At 41.3% G+C, this 17,578-nt stretch overlaps 1 protein-coding gene across 1 annotated transcript in view; it reads left to right on the top strand.

The window, feature by feature from the left end:
- LOC135195872 ((Lyso)-N-acylphosphatidylethanolamine lipase-like) overlaps positions 1-17,578 on the top strand; it is a 182,452-nt gene that overhangs the window by 36,978 nt on the left and 127,896 nt on the right. Inside the window, exon 2 of the mRNA XM_064222382.1 lies at positions 17,283-17,442. Within this exon, the coding sequence (XP_064078452.1) occupies positions 17,283-17,442 (160 nt within the window). The remainder of the gene's footprint in view (positions 1-17,282; positions 17,443-17,578) is intronic.

Below are 17,578 nucleotides of genomic sequence, written 5' to 3'. Positions count from 1 at the left end.
ATCATTATTTAATTCTCTTCTATTGGAAGTTCTTTCCATGGATAACTGAATCATCTATGTTGGTGGTGGTATTGGTTGTTGTAATATCACTTTTATTTTGGGTTTCAGTATTATTGGTATGAAATCAGTTTCCATGTTTATACTATCTTGTTTGTCATTGTGCTGTTTGATGTCTTGATTTTTAGTCACATTTGAAAAGGTGGGGTTTTGGATGGATTGTTAACGCTCTTACTTTTAGCTCAAGTCTGGCTTCCATGACTGACATTCCTGTCCTATTTATTACAACTGAAGTTCTGTGTTATATTGGGTAAAATGAACACTCCTTAGATTTTGCGTGTGGGCTAGTCCACAATTAATACATTTTGATTGTTTACAGTTCCATTAGTGGTATGGTCATCTGATGCACAGACTGCACATATAGCTTTATTACGGCATCTTTTGTATGTGTGTCCATACCTTGAGCACTGTGTACATTGTAATGGTTTAGGAACAAAAGGACGAACTTCTCTATTTTGTCCAAGAATTTTTATTTTAAATGGTAAGTCTTGGCCTGTAAATTTTATTTTGGCAATGTTGATATTTTTACTTTTATCTTTCCTACTTGAAATAGAGTATATTTCTAAATCGTGGATATTGTTATATCTCAATTTTAGGGAGTCTAGCAATAGTTGTTTGAAGGAAGCTCCTGCTCGCTATTGTGTAGGATGACTGTACCCTGTACATATTTAATGTTTCATGGCTTGTAATTATTACCTTTATATTATTTATTTCTGTTATACTTAAAAAGGCAGTGGACTGCTTTTATTGGTTACTTGGATAAGCCATTCATTGTCCTTGATGTGTCTGCATTCCATGTCTTGTGTTGGATATATGTTAAGTAATTTGTTTTCTAGCATCGCTGCTGAGATTTTGTTGTCAGCTTTGAGGACTAGGAGAAATCTTGACCAATTATCTGGTCCAAAGAGGTCATCAAAATGTACCAATGTGGGATTAAGTCGGTAATTTTTGTTTCTTTTTGGTCCTTGTTTTTATGTATGTTGCTTGTCTATTATGATTTTTATATTTTTCTGTATTGCTGAGAGGATTATTTGTCTCTAATTCAGAATTATTGTTCATCATATATGGTTCCATTGTTACGATATTGGAGTTTACCAATTTATTTTTGTTTGTTTCTTTTGTATTTATGCACTCTATTTGGTTTTCTGGCTCTGCTGCTTTACTTGGAACAGGGTGTTCCTTTGTATCTTTTATATACTTTCACTACTTGTGGCAGTACCTAGGAAATTCGGGAGGGTCAGTGACGTGCCAATGGTCATCAACTGTGCCGTAGTTTTTCCATCATGGGGCCCAGGGGTACTCAAATCATTTATTTCACAGTTCATAAATTTTGAGTTTTTACACACACACACACACACACACACACACACACACACACACACACACAAAAAATCTTGAAAAGATATCATTGGCCCTTCGCGAAGTTAAATTTTCTGCCAAAGGCACAAGTGAGAAAGGACTCCCAAATGTCCGCATCCCTACCCTACCCCAAAAGGGGATGGCATAACATGATTAGTATGGCCCAAGTGTAAGCAGAACCCGCTTGCTAGGACTAAGAGTATTATGTTAATACAATTATCCCCATCCTAATCACATTATGGGCAAACTGGATAGAATGCCGAGAGTTCTATTCCTAGAACCAGGCCCCCCCTGGAATCCGTGGTCCAGCTCCACAGAATAGTTCCGCCTGAAAAACAGGTCCGAACATTGTCGGGTAGATGATGGATCTACCACAGTTCTCACTATTTAGCTTCGGATTTAACTCCACGTTAAGCCATGATATGTTTTCTCATTTATTTGCTTTCAAAAATTTTGGCAAAAAATGGAAAGGTCCACATAAGTTTACTCGAAAATATATAATGTCATATGGGACTCTTGGGTTCGAACCTGGGAAGAGATTCCTGAGGTTCGAGAGCCCCTCACCACGTCAAGGTGGTCCAAAATGAGGGGGATGATTGAGAGCAGTACATGTGAAAGACCACTAACACAAACGGTCTACTTACCTGTGTATATAACATTAAAAGCTATAGAAGCACCCTTTATTGGGATCAAAGTTGCTCACCAAGGAGTTCCAGCCTTCTTTCCCTTCATTTTCATAATTATTAATCTTGTAAAGACAGATTTTCAGAATTTTGCAGTGATTAAAAGAGAAGAGATAACGGCAGAATTAAAACCTTTTGCCTTGGTCATCCCAGTTTCAGAAAACTCCACAAAGGAATGGGCAACACCTCGGCTCCCTTTGGAAGGGGAAAAGCCTTTATTTATAGCTACAGAGCAATTTAGGACCCCTATGAGAAGAATCTCGGTGGCAACAACTTCAGCAGAATTTCGTACTAGGATCCACCTCTTTAGTACTGTAACCTCTACCACCTTGCTGGAAGTTGCCATCAAAAGATTTCCAAAGTGTTCCAGAACAGTTGTTGCTGTTGTGGTTAAAAGTCTTATGAAAACCCTGTGGCAAACATCCTATGACTTGCTAGAGTGGCGCTGAAAAGTGCAAATGGAAACATTGGAGGGCTCCAACTATGGGAGTACTCTCTTCTGGGAAAAAGGGGAATTTAGGAAACAAAACTCTAATACTTCCCCTTACCCAACCCAAAAAGGCATGCTTAAATAAAAGTTTCCCTTACCCAACCCAAAAAGGCATGCTGAAAAAGGTAAGCTTTCAGTCACCCCAAAAGGTTTTTTCCTCAAAGAACACGTAGGTGTTCAGGTGGGATGATGCTTCACAAAAGGACAACAACAACAGGAAGATGTTTTCACAAGGTCCAAAGACCCTCTTGTAGGAAGTAGAAAAACAACAAATGGAATGCCTATCAAGGGCAGAGGTAGAGGAAGAGGTGGATACCAATGGGAATGTTATGGTTGGGGGTCGACTTCAATGACACCACAGGCAAATGAAGTCTTCGTTATGGGAACACAGCACTAATTTCAAACAAGCTGGGCCAGAAACAGTCTCACCCCTCCCCTCCTGTAAAGGGGTTCTTCCAAAAATCAGGCCCCTTTTTGGATGTTACGTGCAGAAAGTCCCTGTTAATGGGAGCCATAGAAAAACATGCGGATATTTGTCATCTAGCAAATCTCTCTTAACCCTTAAACGCCGAAGCGGTAAAATAAAAATTGTCTCCCGTGTGCCGGAGGTGTTTCGGAGTGAGCACGGAAGCGTAAAAAATATTTTTTTCAAAAAATCACAGTGCTGTGCGCAAAACGGTTAAAGGTAACAAGTTATTTTTTTTTTCGTTGTAATGTACACTAAATTGCAATCATTTTGGTATAAAACACATTGTAAAACGATAAAAGCAACACAGAGAAAATATTATCACAAAATAATGCATGAATTCGTAACGCGCAGACGTAAACAAATATTTTTTTCAAAAATTCACCACAAATCTAAATATTGTCCTAGAGACTTCCAATTTCTTTCAAAATGAATACAAATGATTGAATATTACTATACTGTAAGAGTATTAGCTTACAATTGCAGTTTTCGACCATATCTGACGAGTTAAAGTTGACCGAATGTCTAATTTTTTTATATACAGGGGGTCCTCGAGTTACGACGTTGATCCGTTCTTAAGATGCGTCGTAACACGATTTTCAGCGTAAGTCGGAACATTGAAAAATACTACATGATTTAATGTAAATACCTATCAATAACAACGAGAGAACAATTCCTTACCTTTATTAATTTGATTGGCTTGCACACTGGAGAGGAAGCTGCGGTGCTGGAGAGACTGGGGGAGGTTAGTGAAGAGAAAAAGAACCTCCAGAAGTTGCACCAATAACCTTTCCATTTCAATTATTAGACCACTACGCTGCTTAGTTATCACTGTCGCTTTCATAGGAGCAGATCCTTTCACATGTTCAACGATGCGCTCTTTATCTTTGATAATGGTAGCAACGGTCGAACGGCTAAGGCCAAGTGAGCGGCCAATGTTTGTTGGCGTTTCTCCCTTCTCAGATCGCTTTATAATGTCCACTTTAATTTCCATGGTGATGGCCTTTCTTTTCTTCGATGCACTACCATCAGAAGAGTCCGCCTTGCGCTTGGGAGCCATAACAAAGAGCAAAAAGTTACAAAAACGATACAACACGAGGGAGAGAGAGGCAGTGTAAACAACCAAAATGGCGTATGGGCGAGGAATGAGCGTAGCGAAGCGACGCCGTCCTCTCCCCCACAAAGCGTATTCTTCCGCCGTGCGCCCGGAACTAGTTCGCGTTTGTTTACGTTGCTTACGACGCTAAACCGCGTAAGACGGAACGACGCAAAATATTATTTTTTATATTTTTATGGGGGCGCGTTCGTAACCACGAAACATCGTAAGTCGAGACCGGCGTAACCCGAGGACTTACTGTATATTTTTTTATATGCAATTATTTCGGAAATTAGAAAAGCTACAACCTTCAAATATTTTTCGTTTTATTTTACATGAAATTGCACACATATTCATATATAAAACTCTATGAAATGCCTAATATGAAACGGAGCAAATATTCCGAGAATGGGACGTACGCATTTCGGAGATTTGTGGCGGAGAATCCGCGCGCGGAGGGAAGGAAAGTTTTTTTTTTAAATTCACCATAAATCTAAATATATTGTGCTAGAGACTTCGAATTTGTTTCAAGATGAAGAATAAATGACTGAATATTACTAGACTGTAAGAGTTTTAGCTTACAATTGCGTTTTTTGACCATTTCAGTAGAGTCAAAATTGACCGAACGTGGTTTTTTTTCTATTTATCATGATTTATATGCAAATATTTCAAAAATGAGAAAAGCTACAACCTTCAATTATTTATTGTTGTATTTTACATGAAATTGCGCACATTTTCATATATAAAGCTTTATGTAACGGCTAATTTAAAATGGTGCAAACATTACCACAATCACACGTATGATTTTTTCGGAAGAGTTACCGCGCGGATGTAAAGAAAATTTTATTTTTTTCATAAATTCACCATAAATCGAAATATTGTGCTAGAGACTTCCAATTAGTTGCAAAATTAAGGTAAATGATTGAATATTACTAAAATATAAGAGTTTTAGCCTACAATTGCGTTTTTTGACCATTTATGTAGAGTCAAAGTTGACCGAAGGTTGAAATTTTGGCACTTATCGTTATTTATATGAAAATATCTCAAAACTGATAAAAGCTACAATCATGAGTATTTTTTTGTTGTGTTCTACATAAAAATGCGCACATTTTCATATATAATACTCCATGTAACGGTTAATTTAAAATGGTACAAAAATTATGTCAAAGTGACGAAATAATTTCCGAGATGTGTCACAGATACTTTTTAGTGCGGCAAGAAAGAAATTCGCGCTTGCGCGCCTGCGTAACGATTGTAAACAAACACCGCCTCGATCCGTGAACTCCCAGCATCCCCCAAGGCGCGTGATTCAAGAGTTTTAGGCTGGTAGGCCTAAAAGTATTTTTCCGCGAATTTTTAAAAAAACTTTTGTATGTCGACGTAAAATACGTCTGTCGACGTAAAATACGTCCAGTCGGCACCCGAGAGACAAAAAATGTTGATGTAAAATACGTCCAGTCGGCGTTTAAGGGTTAAGTACAGTGGGTCCCTCGTATTCATGTTCCCCCAATTCGCGGACTCACAGATTCGCGGATTCGTGGTATTTTTCTATGAGAAATATCCAGAAATTCCAGTTTTTTTTTTTCTATTTATCAATTTTATCTTAAAATGCACTTTTTGTGATAAGACTTAAAAAAACTGGGTATAAGCATTTTTAGTGGGTTTTTATTGAGTTTTACTTAACAAAATAGGCCGTTTTCAGCGTTTTTATAGGGGTTCCAATTATTTGCGTATTCTAAACATTCGTATCCCATGCAAATATGGGGACCACTGTACTCCAGAAAGGACTCCAAATGAAGAGTGATTCTAGACCTATCAACATTGAACAAGAGACTGTTTGGTATATTTTCTGAATAACCACTGTTGCCCTATTGTGTTCAATTGTTCTAAAAGGGACTTTGATCTAAACGATGCATACTGGCACGTCCCTGTCATCGTTCCCTTTCGTCCCTTCCGAAGGTTCCTGACAGGAAAAGATATGTACAGGTTTAAAGCCATGCCCTGTGGGCTAAACATTGCCTTAAGATTTGACAGTTAGTAACAGTAGTTCTTCGAGAAATCAGAAATATGTACAACTATAATAGCCCACCTACATGAATGATCGATCTGGGGGCCCACAAGAAAAGTGTGTTTGAAAAACCTAAGAGCAGTGGTCAGCTGACTACAGTCAAAAGATTTTATGATAAATTGGCAAAATCCCACCTCACGCCCAGCAGACATTTTCAGTAGCTGGGATTATGTTGGGATATTTTTCGCAGCTTGTTGTCTCTCCCCATCATACTCGAAATAGAATGAGGCAAGTTTTCAAAATGTGCCTTGCACAGTCCAGAGTTTCCAAATGGCAGTTAGAATGTATGATGGGCTTATTGCAATTTACATCAATAATAGATCCAATACTTGGATTGCAACAAAAGAATGTGAATAAGTTCTAGCTATTGCTTGCAACAAAGAAGATGCAAGATCAACCTCACCATAAGATTGAAAAAGTTGGTGAGATACTTTGGCCTTTGCCTCGGAAGGAATCTCTGTATGATTGACAATACACACAGATACCTTGTTGACAGGGAGGTGTTCAGCTACTCTAAGGAATTATCACATCAATTTCCTTCGATGGGGCAAGAAAGGAAGTAGTACTTGTCTACAATGCACCTTACACTGTGTCTCAATTCAATAGTAGACTTCCTATCAAGGAAAATGTCAGCCTCAACAGAGTGGAATTGGCCAACCACTCTTTCAGAAAATAGCCAACATGCTTCCACAAATGGAAGTGGACCTGTTGGCCACATATGAGAATCACAAACTGCCAGGCAAGCAACAGCAAGAGATGCCTTCCTACAAAACTGGAACAGATGGAAGACAATATACCCGTTGCTTCATTGTTCCAGATTTCGAGGGTGTGGTTACTTAATTGCCCCAAACTGGCCAAACAGGCATTGAAGAGATAAATTCCAAAATTGTCTACTGTTTTATCCCACTTAGTAGGAGGGAAAGTAGTTTCAAGGATCCTCCTTTCTAAGCCAAGACTTTCACAAGTGGATTTTCTTAAATATTACTTATACCGTGAAAACTACTTGCCCAACATTGTTAGGTACCTAGTGCAAAAATTCCAGACTTCATATATCTGGCAATACCAGTATGTACAGAAGATATAGTTACATTATATCCATACTGAGAGCCCAGTCAAAAATTCTAGGGAAACAAATTGTAAAATTTCTTATCCCTTTTGAAGACAAATGCTATGCAGTTACAGCAATTATGGAATACAAGGGAGCATTAATAGAATTGTTGATTTATGATTTTTTTATTTGACTAGTATAGGAATTGTCACTTCCATTCTGTGGTCTTTTGCGCTACAAAAATCACCTGTAGAAGGGTTCCAGTTACTTGGTCTCTGAACAAGGTGCTTAGACTTCTCCTAGAGGGGACAACTACAGCTCACAAGCTACAGTATGCAATTTTCTTGATTGCATTAGCATCTGGAGCTCATATTTGCATTAGCATCTGGAGCTCATATTAGCAAACAGGGCTCTTCTATGTACTAAACTAGAATTAGCAGACATAACATTATCTCAGCTCATGCACTTAAGGTTAACCTAGAGGGCTTGGTAGACATCCCAAAAGGTCCTTTTTTTCCTACACCTAGCAATACTTGCCACAAGCTCGAACAAATCTGACTCAACTGTGTATTGGTAACTGGCATAGATATTCTTGACCCATAGGCGCTGCAGCGACAAACCACTGGTCTTCCTAACAGGTGAGTATGCTAATTATCACTGGGGAGGGTTTGACAATACTTCAACCAAATCCAACATGCTTAAGTAAGTCACTACAGAACTTCACCCTAAAAATCGTAAGCTCACGCTTAGTTTCTTGGTCACCCTAAAAAACGTAAGTTCGCACTTAGTTTCTTGGTTTTGCTACCAAACCTAAAGGTATTTGGAGTAAAGAATGGGGCCTTGGAACTAGTGGCTTAACCCTGGACCAAAAATGTTTTTGGGTAGTTATGATTAGAATCAAAGAGCATTTCATTATCTGTCAATTTCTTTGTAAAGCTCCTTGAGGATGAGAAAGTGACTACACCATCAAAAAACAGGTTTTGACACAGGAGAAACCTATTTTTGGTAGTCGCTGTTGAGCCTCAAAACCCTCCCACTTCCCTGATGAAAAGACATGGGTTTTGGATATGGCATCATCTTACATTGACCAGCTGAAAGGAATGGCGTCTTGGTTGGATTTTAGTCGTATGTAAACAATATGATGTAAACAATATGATGTAAATAATATGATGTAAACAATATGATGATGCGTATGCACATAACCACTTCTTCTTCTTGTGGTTTTGGCGTTGTAGGTAAACTGGGTATTTGCTTTTGCTGAGGAAAATAGAAAGTGCCCTATTATCCGGAGTCCTTTCATGCTCTATCATGTGTTATAATGTTTATCATTACTGCACAGTCCCCGGCCATAAGACCAGTTAAGAGAATTCTTTGTCATTAGTCTGGTCACCATGGAGCTCTGAATAAACCATGGAAAGGGTACTCCTTGAGGACTCAACAGCGACTACCAAAAATAGGTTTGGTTTTTCCTATGTCAAAACCTGTTTTAGCTATATATAATAGATAGAGAGGTCACTGTTCACTGATACAATATCAGGTTAATATTTTTGTAGTGCTTTTATAGCTTTGTATGCTTTACTTTATAGTGTAAAGGAATTATGTATATGGATTCCTAACATCCAGTCTCTATGTTTATTGATGTTTTTAGTTAATGTAAATTTTTCCTAGGTAAAAAATTTTTGAGAGGTTGTAAATAGAACTGAACTACATTATTTTTCATTCAATTTGTGAATTTAATCACATAAAGACTGTTGGTGAGATTGAACGAGATAATTTTGTCACAAAATAGGATTTTAACTGTTTTTGTGTGTGTGATTGTCATGTTACATATTTTAAGTAGTCCAGTGCTAAACATAGGTAATAGTCGGTGAAGTACATGTAACATTTGTGTATGTTACTTGCTCACACCTCCTCTATTTATTTATTATACTGTATGTATAGCTATCGTAACTTTCTTGACATCACTGATGATTATAATTCATCCAACTTGCAATACAGGCAGGCATTCCCCTGTTATTGGTGGAGTTCCGTTCCCGATGGCGTGATGATAGCAGAAAATTGGCAATAGCAGTGACGCTCCCCTGTTATCAGTGCTGATAACTGGGGATCGGCGTCCATAAGCAGAGATCGGCATATATCAGTGACAAAAATCCAGTTATCGTCTTTGCTAGACAATCTCCATAAAATTGCATATTAGGTGCATGTCTTGTGGTTTTATTGTCTGTCCACTGTCCATATGCACTTTTTGTTTCAAAGAGTTCTATATTATACAATTGTTACATTTTTATTTAACAAATTTGACCATTTGTTTTCCTTTAAGCTCTGTATTTGCTCAATTCACCAATTTTCTATGATGTTTCAATTTAGCACCCACTGTAGTAGGGGCCATGTTTCAAAGTTAGATCACTTAAACCTCTAGTTGACTTCTGTAACATGGTTGAATATCTGTCTTGCAGTTCTCAAAGACCCTACTTGTAATTTCTGTTGCCTTGGATGTTTCCCTTTAGAGGTTATATTCGGTTCCTGAAACCTTTGGAAATAGGCTGGATTCTTAGATTTTCATACCTTGGGTTATTTAAAGTGTGTGGAATTGAGTTTACACAATACCACTGTTATGTTATCATTGCTCCCACTAGTTTGCAGCATTCCCTAGTATCTTTGAAGACCTGTCAAGCTCTTAGATTCTGGCTATGGATAAAATGCCATATTATGACGCAAGTACCATACACTAACTGGATCTTAAGCTTAGAGAAGACCTAGGTTGCTGTATGCAGCTTCCCACCTCATTGATGGCAGCATGTAATGAATATAAAAATGTTACTCTTACATAAAGGATCATCTCAATTGGTGCAACTTAGTTATCATTTTTCTTGGCAATGGAGGTGTGGCCAGCCACTTTTGCTAAATTATAAGGTTATTCAAGGCAATGCTTTGTTTATTGCAAACACTTAATATCTAGTATACATAACATTATTTTTCATGATTCAGCAGTTATGGGGTACATAATAAGTTAGTACCAGATGATTTAGTCCAAAAAATATATACTCAAAGATTTTGTGTGTTGTTTTAGTATTTTTGTAATCTATTAAAATCACAGATACAAATATTTTTGTACATGAAACTTACCCAGCAGATATATACTTAGCTATAGACTCGGTCGTCCCGACAGAATTTCAAAACTCGCGGCACACGCGACAGGTAGGTCAGGTGATCCACCATTCCCGCCGCTGGGTGGCGGGGTCTGGAACTATTCCCGTTTTCTAAGTCATAATTTCTCTGTCGGTTGAACAGACAACACCTATTGTTCATTCCTCCATCTTGGATTTCTGCTCGTTTGCCGAGAATTTGGATTGGTTTTTTTGGTGACGTATTCTGTGTTTTCTCTGGCTTGGCATACGCTTATTGTGGACTGTTTTTTCGACTTTGGTTTTGACTACTCCTTCACGATGTCTGACGCTAAGGCTTCACCTATGTTTAGAGTTTGCAGTAGGGAAGGTTGCAAGGTTAGGCTGCCTAAATCGGCAGTAGATCCTCATAGTATTTGCGCTAAATGCAGAGAGAATGAATGTTCTTTTAATAACACCTGTGTTGAATGCGAGAACCTTACGGAGCTTGAATGGAAGGAGTTATCGTCATATGTTAGGAAGCTTGAGAGAGATAGAGTAAGAAAGGCTTCAGCTAGGTCATCTAGTAGATCTTGCTCTTTAGAACAAGAAGTTAACTCTCCTACTAACGATTTTCCCTTAGCCTCAGCTGCTTCTCCCTGTTCTGAATCCAAAGATTCTTCTTCAGAGAGGGAAAATGTAAAAGCTTCAATCAAGAAACTTCAAGCTCAGCTACGAGCTCTAAACGAAGGTAAGAGTGCTGATAGTGACTTGTGCAGTTCCTCATTGCTCCTAGGCCTAGACCGCTTCCAAACTCCCAGGACCAGGGGAGGAGGAATGTCGAAAGCCGCAGGGAGGATGCAGAACATCCCCAACGGTCAGGCGTCCCTTCGGCAGGTCCTGTTGTAAAGTCCCAGGCTGCCTCGGATTGCCGCAGAAAAGGCGTCCTAAGGGAGTGTTTTTCGGCCTCAGACTCTTCCTCTCCTAAACGAGGATGGAGTTCGGCCTCTCTTTCGCGCCCTTTGAAGAGAGCCTGGAAGGCGCCTAAAGGAGACGCGGCTGATTCCAGCCCAGAGCGTTTTCCCGAGGATTGGCCTTCGGGACCTAAGAAGATGAAACAAGAGGAGCCTTCTCTTCAGGATCCTACGAAGAAGTTTTTGATTAATCTGCAAGAGCAGTTAGCTTCTTTAGTAGGCTCCTTTGCTAAGGACTCGACAAGGAGGAAAGATGTTTCGCTCCCTGTTAAGAGTTCCGCTAAGCGCCCCTCTTCATATAGGAGAGAACCCTCACAATCTCCAGGGCGTTTATCGCCTTCGTCGAGAGACTCGTCCGATAGGAGTTGTTCTCCTGAGAGAAGAGTTCTTTCGCCCTATAGGCTGTCTTCTCCGAAGCGCCCTATGAGACGCCGCGAATCGAGCAGAAGTCTCGATCGGTTTAGGTTCAAGGAACCGGAAAACCGATTTAAGTATCAGGATCCTTTGGGTCTGCAGGACCAGGAGCCAGACAGGCGCAAAGAGGCAGCAAGACGCAAGAAAGGGCATCAAGAGCCTCTCAGACCACAGGATTCAGGACGTCAGGAGTCTGCTAGAAGGCAGGAATCAGGACGCCATGAGTCAGGGCGCCAGGAGTCAGGACGCCATGAGTCAGGGCGCCAGGAGTCAGGGCGCCAAGAGTTAGGACGCCAGGAGGCAGGACGCCAGGAGGCAGGACGCCAGGAGTACGTTAGGTGTCAAGAGTTAGGGCGCCAAAAGCCTGTTAAGCGTCATGAATCAGGACGCGGGGATCTTTTCAAGCGCCCTGAATCAGGGCGCCAGGAGCCTAGCAAGCGCCGCGAACCTGGCGAACCGCAAGAACCTAGACAACAAGAGTCTAGTAGGCGCAAGAGTGTTTCGGACAGGCAGGAGCCTCACTCTTCGTATAGAAGTCTAATGTTCAGCGCTCCCCTTCTCGGGAAAGGAGTTCTTCTCCCGGGAAGAGCCAGATCACTCCCAAACGGTCTCCTTCGGTGGATCAGTTGGACCAGGTATCGGAAGACGACGAGCCAGTAGATGTAGCAGTTTCTGACTACAAGAGACTTTCACTTTTGCTGCTAAAGGAGTTCGGAGACTCCCTTCATCCTGCTGACCCTCCTTCACCAGGATCTTTGATGTCTAGCACGAAAGCTCTCAAGTCGTCCTCCTTCGTCAAGATGCGCCCCGCTCTTTGTATGAAAAAGGCCTTAAAGACCTTTTCAGAGTGGTTGACTTCCAGAAGGGAAGCGGGCAAAACAGTTTTTTCCTGCCCTCCTTCCAAGTTAACAGGCAAACCAGGAAGGTGGTACGAGACCAAAGAACCTATGGGGTTAGGCCTCCCTTCTTCCGCAGATGCGGATTTTGCTTCCTTAGTGGACTCTTCCAGGAGGAAGTCTTTGCTGTCTGCTAAGGCAACATGGGGCATGTGTGAGCTAGACCACCTTCTAAAGGGCCTCTTTAAAACCCTGGAAGTCTTCAATTTTATGGACTGGGCTTTGGGAGCTTTAGCTAAGAGAGCTCAGGACACTGACTTTGTTTCCATGGAGGAACTTTCAAGCGTCCTGGCTTGCTTGGACAGAGCGGTCATGGACGGTTCCGTAGAAGTTGCCTCTCTTTTTGGAACGGGAGTCTTAAAGAAGAGATCGGTCTTTAGCTCTTTTCTAGCAAGAGCCGTATCACCTTTGCAAAGAACATCTCTTCTTTTTGCACTGTTATCCCCGCATCTGTTTCCACAGGAGACTGTTAGAGAGGTTTCTAAATCTCTTACGGAGAAGGCAACTCAGGATCTCCTCACGCACTCAGCCAAGAAGTTTAGGCCGGCAGTGCCTATAGAGAAAAAAGAGAGACCCTCTTTTGTACAGCCCTTTCGAGGTGCCTCCTCTCTAGAGCCCCTCTTAGAGGTCGCAGACCAGATAGAAGGAGTAGACCATCTAGAAGGTCCTTCGGGAAGTCTAGATGAGCAGGGAGTCCTCCAGACGAAAGTAGGCGCCAGACTACTCCACTTTGCAAAAGTCTGGGCGCAGAAGGGAGCGGACTCTTGGTCCCTCTCTATCCTGAAAAAAGGATACTTGATCCCCTTCAGGGAAATCCTCCCTTGACGACAACTCCAAGGGAGTTGACTGCAAGATACTCGGATCCGGTCCGAAAGCTTGCTATTTTGCAAGCAGTGGAACAGATGATTTCCAAGGAAGCGGTAGAACTGGTTCAAGATCTCCAGTCTCCAGGATTTTACAACTCGGTATCCTGGTACCGAAAGCATCGGGGGGGATGGAGACCGGTTCTAGACGTCAGTGCCCTGAATTTCTTTGTCTTCAAGAAGAAATTTTCAATGGAGACGTCTTCCTCTGTTCTGTCTGCTCTTCGTCCAGGGGACTGGATGGTGTCCCTGGACCTTCAGGATGTGTATTTCCACCAATGTGCATCATCCGGCAGCAAGGAAATATCTGAGATTCATGTTCCAAGGGAAAGTGTTCCAGTTCCGAGCGATGTGCTTCGGACTTTCGACTGCCCCTCAAGTCTTCACGGACATCATGAAGAATGTAGCTTATTGGCTACATCTGGAAGGGATCAGGATCTCATTATATCTGGACGATTGGCTAATAAGAGCCCAATCGGAGAAAAAATGTCTGGAGGACCTGTTAGTTACTCTAAATTTGACAAAGTCCCTAGGACTTTTAGTCAATCGCGAGAAATCCATGCTGACTCCCCAGCAGAGTATTGTCTATCTGGGGATTCAGATGGATTCTCGGGATTTTCTAGCGTATCCTTCGCAGGAAAGGAGAGAACGCTGCTTAGAAAAGGTGGCAGTCTTCTTAAGGAAAGAACATTGTTCCACGAGGGAATGGATGAGCTTACTGGGGACCCTCTCCTCGATGGAACAGTTAGTTTCCTTAGGAAGACTACACCTACGACCCCTTCAATTTTATCTGAAGGAGAAGTGGGATTGGAAGTCCAACAATCTAGGAGATACATTTCCAATCTCGAAAGGGATCAAGGAGAATATCCGTTGGTGGTTAGATCCACAGAAACTAAGCAAGGGAATCTCCCTTCGCTTACAGAACCCTCGCCTAGCGTTATTTGCAGACGCCTCAGATTCAGGGTGGGGAGTGACCCTAGGTTCGGAAGAAGTGTCAGGCACTTGGGAAGGAGAACAAGTGTCCTGGCACATAAACAAGAAAGAACTAACAGCCATTCATCTAGCTTTAGTTCATTTCGAGGAACAGGTCTCAGGTCTGGGGATTCAGATTCACTCGGACAACACAACAGCCCTCGCTTATATAAAGAAACAAGGGGGACGCATTCCTTTTCCCTGTACGAATCAGCAAAGGATCTGCTGATTTGGGCTCAGGAAAGGAAGATCTCTCTTCTCACAAGGTTTGTGCAGGGAGAGAAAAATGTCCGGGCAGATCTGTTGAGCAGAAAAGAACAAGTCCTACCCACGGAATGGACTCTCAATCCTCAGATTTGCCAACAACTTTGGCATCTGTGGGGAAGGCCCAATATAGACCTGTTCGCGACCAACAAGAATCACAGATTAGAGATCTATTGCTCCCCGATCTCGGATCCACAAGCAGTAGCAGTAGACAGCTTTCTGCTAGATTGGACGGGCTTGGACGCATACGCCTTCCCTCCTTTCAAGATAGTAGGGGAAGTATTGAGGAAGTTCGCTTGCTCGGAAGGAACAAGAATGACCCTCATCGCTCCCTTCTGGCCAGCTCTCGATTGGTTCACAGAGGTGCTGGAGTGGTTAGTAGATTTTCCAAGATCGCTTCCACTAAGGAACGATCTTCTCAAACAACCCCACTTTGACAGGTTTCACAAAAACCTCCCCGCTCTAAGTCTGACCGCCTTCAGACTGTCGAAGGACTTGTCAGAGCAAGGGGCTTTTCACGAGAAGTGGCGAAGGCTATTGCAAGAGCCAGAAGAGTCTCCACCTCTAAAGTATATCGTCGAGTGGGAGTTGTTTAGAAGATGGGTGTAAGGGAAAGAAAATATCCTCTTCCAGTACCTCTGTAACTGAAATCGCAGATTTTCTCCTATATTTGAGAAAAGACTGTAACCTGGCAGTTTCAACAGTGAAGGGTTACAGAAGTATGCTGGCCTCAGTTTTTCGACATAGAGGAATAGATCTGATGAATAATAAAGATCTACATGACCTTATAAGGTCTTTCGAAACCACGAAAGACCATGTAATCAAGAAGCCCAGCTGGAACTTGGATGTGGTCCTCAAGTTCCTAATGTCGGAAAAATTTGTACCGTCTCACGCAGCTTCGTTTAGAGACTTAACGAGAAAGTCATTATTCCTCTTTGCGTTAGCAACAGCCAAGAGAATTAGCGAGTTGCAAGCTTTGGAAGGCAAAGTGGGTTTTAAGAAGGATTCAGACGATTTGCTATCCTTTAAACCATTTTTCTAAGGCAAAAAATGAAAATCCCATCAAAGCCTTGGCCAAGAAGCTTTGAGATAAGAGGACTATCTTCATTAACAGGGAGAGAACTAGAAAGGACTTTGTGTCCAGTCAGGGCACTCAAGTTCTACCTGGAGAAGAAGAAGTTGCTGGGAGGTACAGAAGAAAGTCTTTGGTGCTCTGTAAGAGATCCGAAAAGATCGATTTCTAAGAACGCCCTTACATACTTCATAAAAGATGTAATAAGGGAAGCTCACCTTAAGTGCGATGAAGAGCACCTCAAGGTTCTCAGAGTGAGAGCTCATGAAGTGAGAGCCATAGCTACGTCTATGGCATTTCACAAAACATGGTCTCTTCAGGCTCTTATAGAGTCTACGTTTTGGAGATGTAATTCTGTGTTCGCCTCGAATTACCTAAGAGACGTTAAAATTTCGTACGAAAAGTGCTTTGCTCTGGGAGCGTATGTTTCGGCGAATTCAGAGGCTAATCCTTCCTAATTTAGTTTACTGTTTAAATTACTTTTTATTGGTGGTTGTTTTTTATTGGTTAATTGTCAGAGGGAATAGGGAACCCTCTTGCAATTCATAGATTATAACAATACTAACATGGTCAGGTGATCGGGATTGGCTTCAGTGCTCTTTGTGATTTTTTAATAACCTTAACTCTGTCATGTAAGAGGGCGAGTCTCCATTGATATGACAAAAGGTCAAGGCTCTACCATGTAAGTGGGTCAGCCCCCATTGGTACGATCCAGAATAGGCTCTGTCGCGTAAGCGGGCTAGCCCCCATTGACACGATCCAAAGAGTTATTCAACCATAGGTTCATTCCTCGTTGAAACTCTTGAGGCAGGCAGACTCATCGACAGTAGTCATGAAGTCTTCAGCCCAATCAGGTAGGAACTATGGATTATTTTATCCAAGAACATAGGTTGTTTTTTCCCTGTTTTTTAATGTATTTAGTTTAAGTATTATTTTGTTTTTAGCTGTCTCTTGCCCGCCACCAAGGGTGCCAATCAGCTAAGTATATATCTGCTGGGTAAGTTTCATGTACAAAAATGATATTGTTAAGATACTTACCTGGCAGATATATACGATTAATGGCCCACCCATCCTCCCCTCAGGAGACAGGTGGAAGAGAAATTATGGCTTAGAAAACGGGAATAGTTCCAGACCCCGCCACCCAGCAGCGGGAATGGTGGATCACCTGACCTACCTGTCGCGTGTGCCGCGAGTTTTGAAATTCTGTCGGGACGACCGAGTCTATAGCTAAGTATATATCTGCCAGGTAAGTATGTACAAAACTTTATTGTATCTTAACAATATCATTTTGGTTTACAGTTTTGTAGGAATTGTATATTTTGGTGAAAATAATTTGAATATGAAATGTAATTTCTGTGATTCTCAAAATAGCCACATCGTTTTGTTATTACCAACATCTGTATTTTCCTATACACTATTTTCATCATGTATTTAACTCCATCTAACTATTATTTAGAAGAAGGATATTATTTTAGCTAGTAGTGCTGAAGGTTTAGTATCAAGATTAATTGAGAATATTGTATTTTCTTGTGTTAATAGCTGGTTTGGCAGTTGGCTAAAGTGGTGTCCCACATCGCTAAGTCTTTTGAGAGAAGCAGAGAAAGCACTTCTGTCCAGTAAGTATTCAGAGACCATTCTGTCTTTTATGTTTCCATTTTATGAGGCAATGTCTGTATGCTGTCTTGTTAGCATCAGTCATTCCACATTGGTGCAATAATACCTCATTTGCAATTTTTACTTATGTTTACAGAG

The sequence above is a fragment of the Macrobrachium nipponense genome, chromosome 17, assembly GCF_015104395.2.
Source record: "Macrobrachium nipponense isolate FS-2020 chromosome 17, ASM1510439v2, whole genome shotgun sequence".
Lineage (NCBI taxonomy): Eukaryota > Metazoa > Arthropoda > Malacostraca > Decapoda > Palaemonidae > Macrobrachium > Macrobrachium nipponense.
The sequence above is the reverse complement of the archived record's forward strand: the minus strand, read 5'-3'. Positions and strand labels throughout refer to the sequence as shown.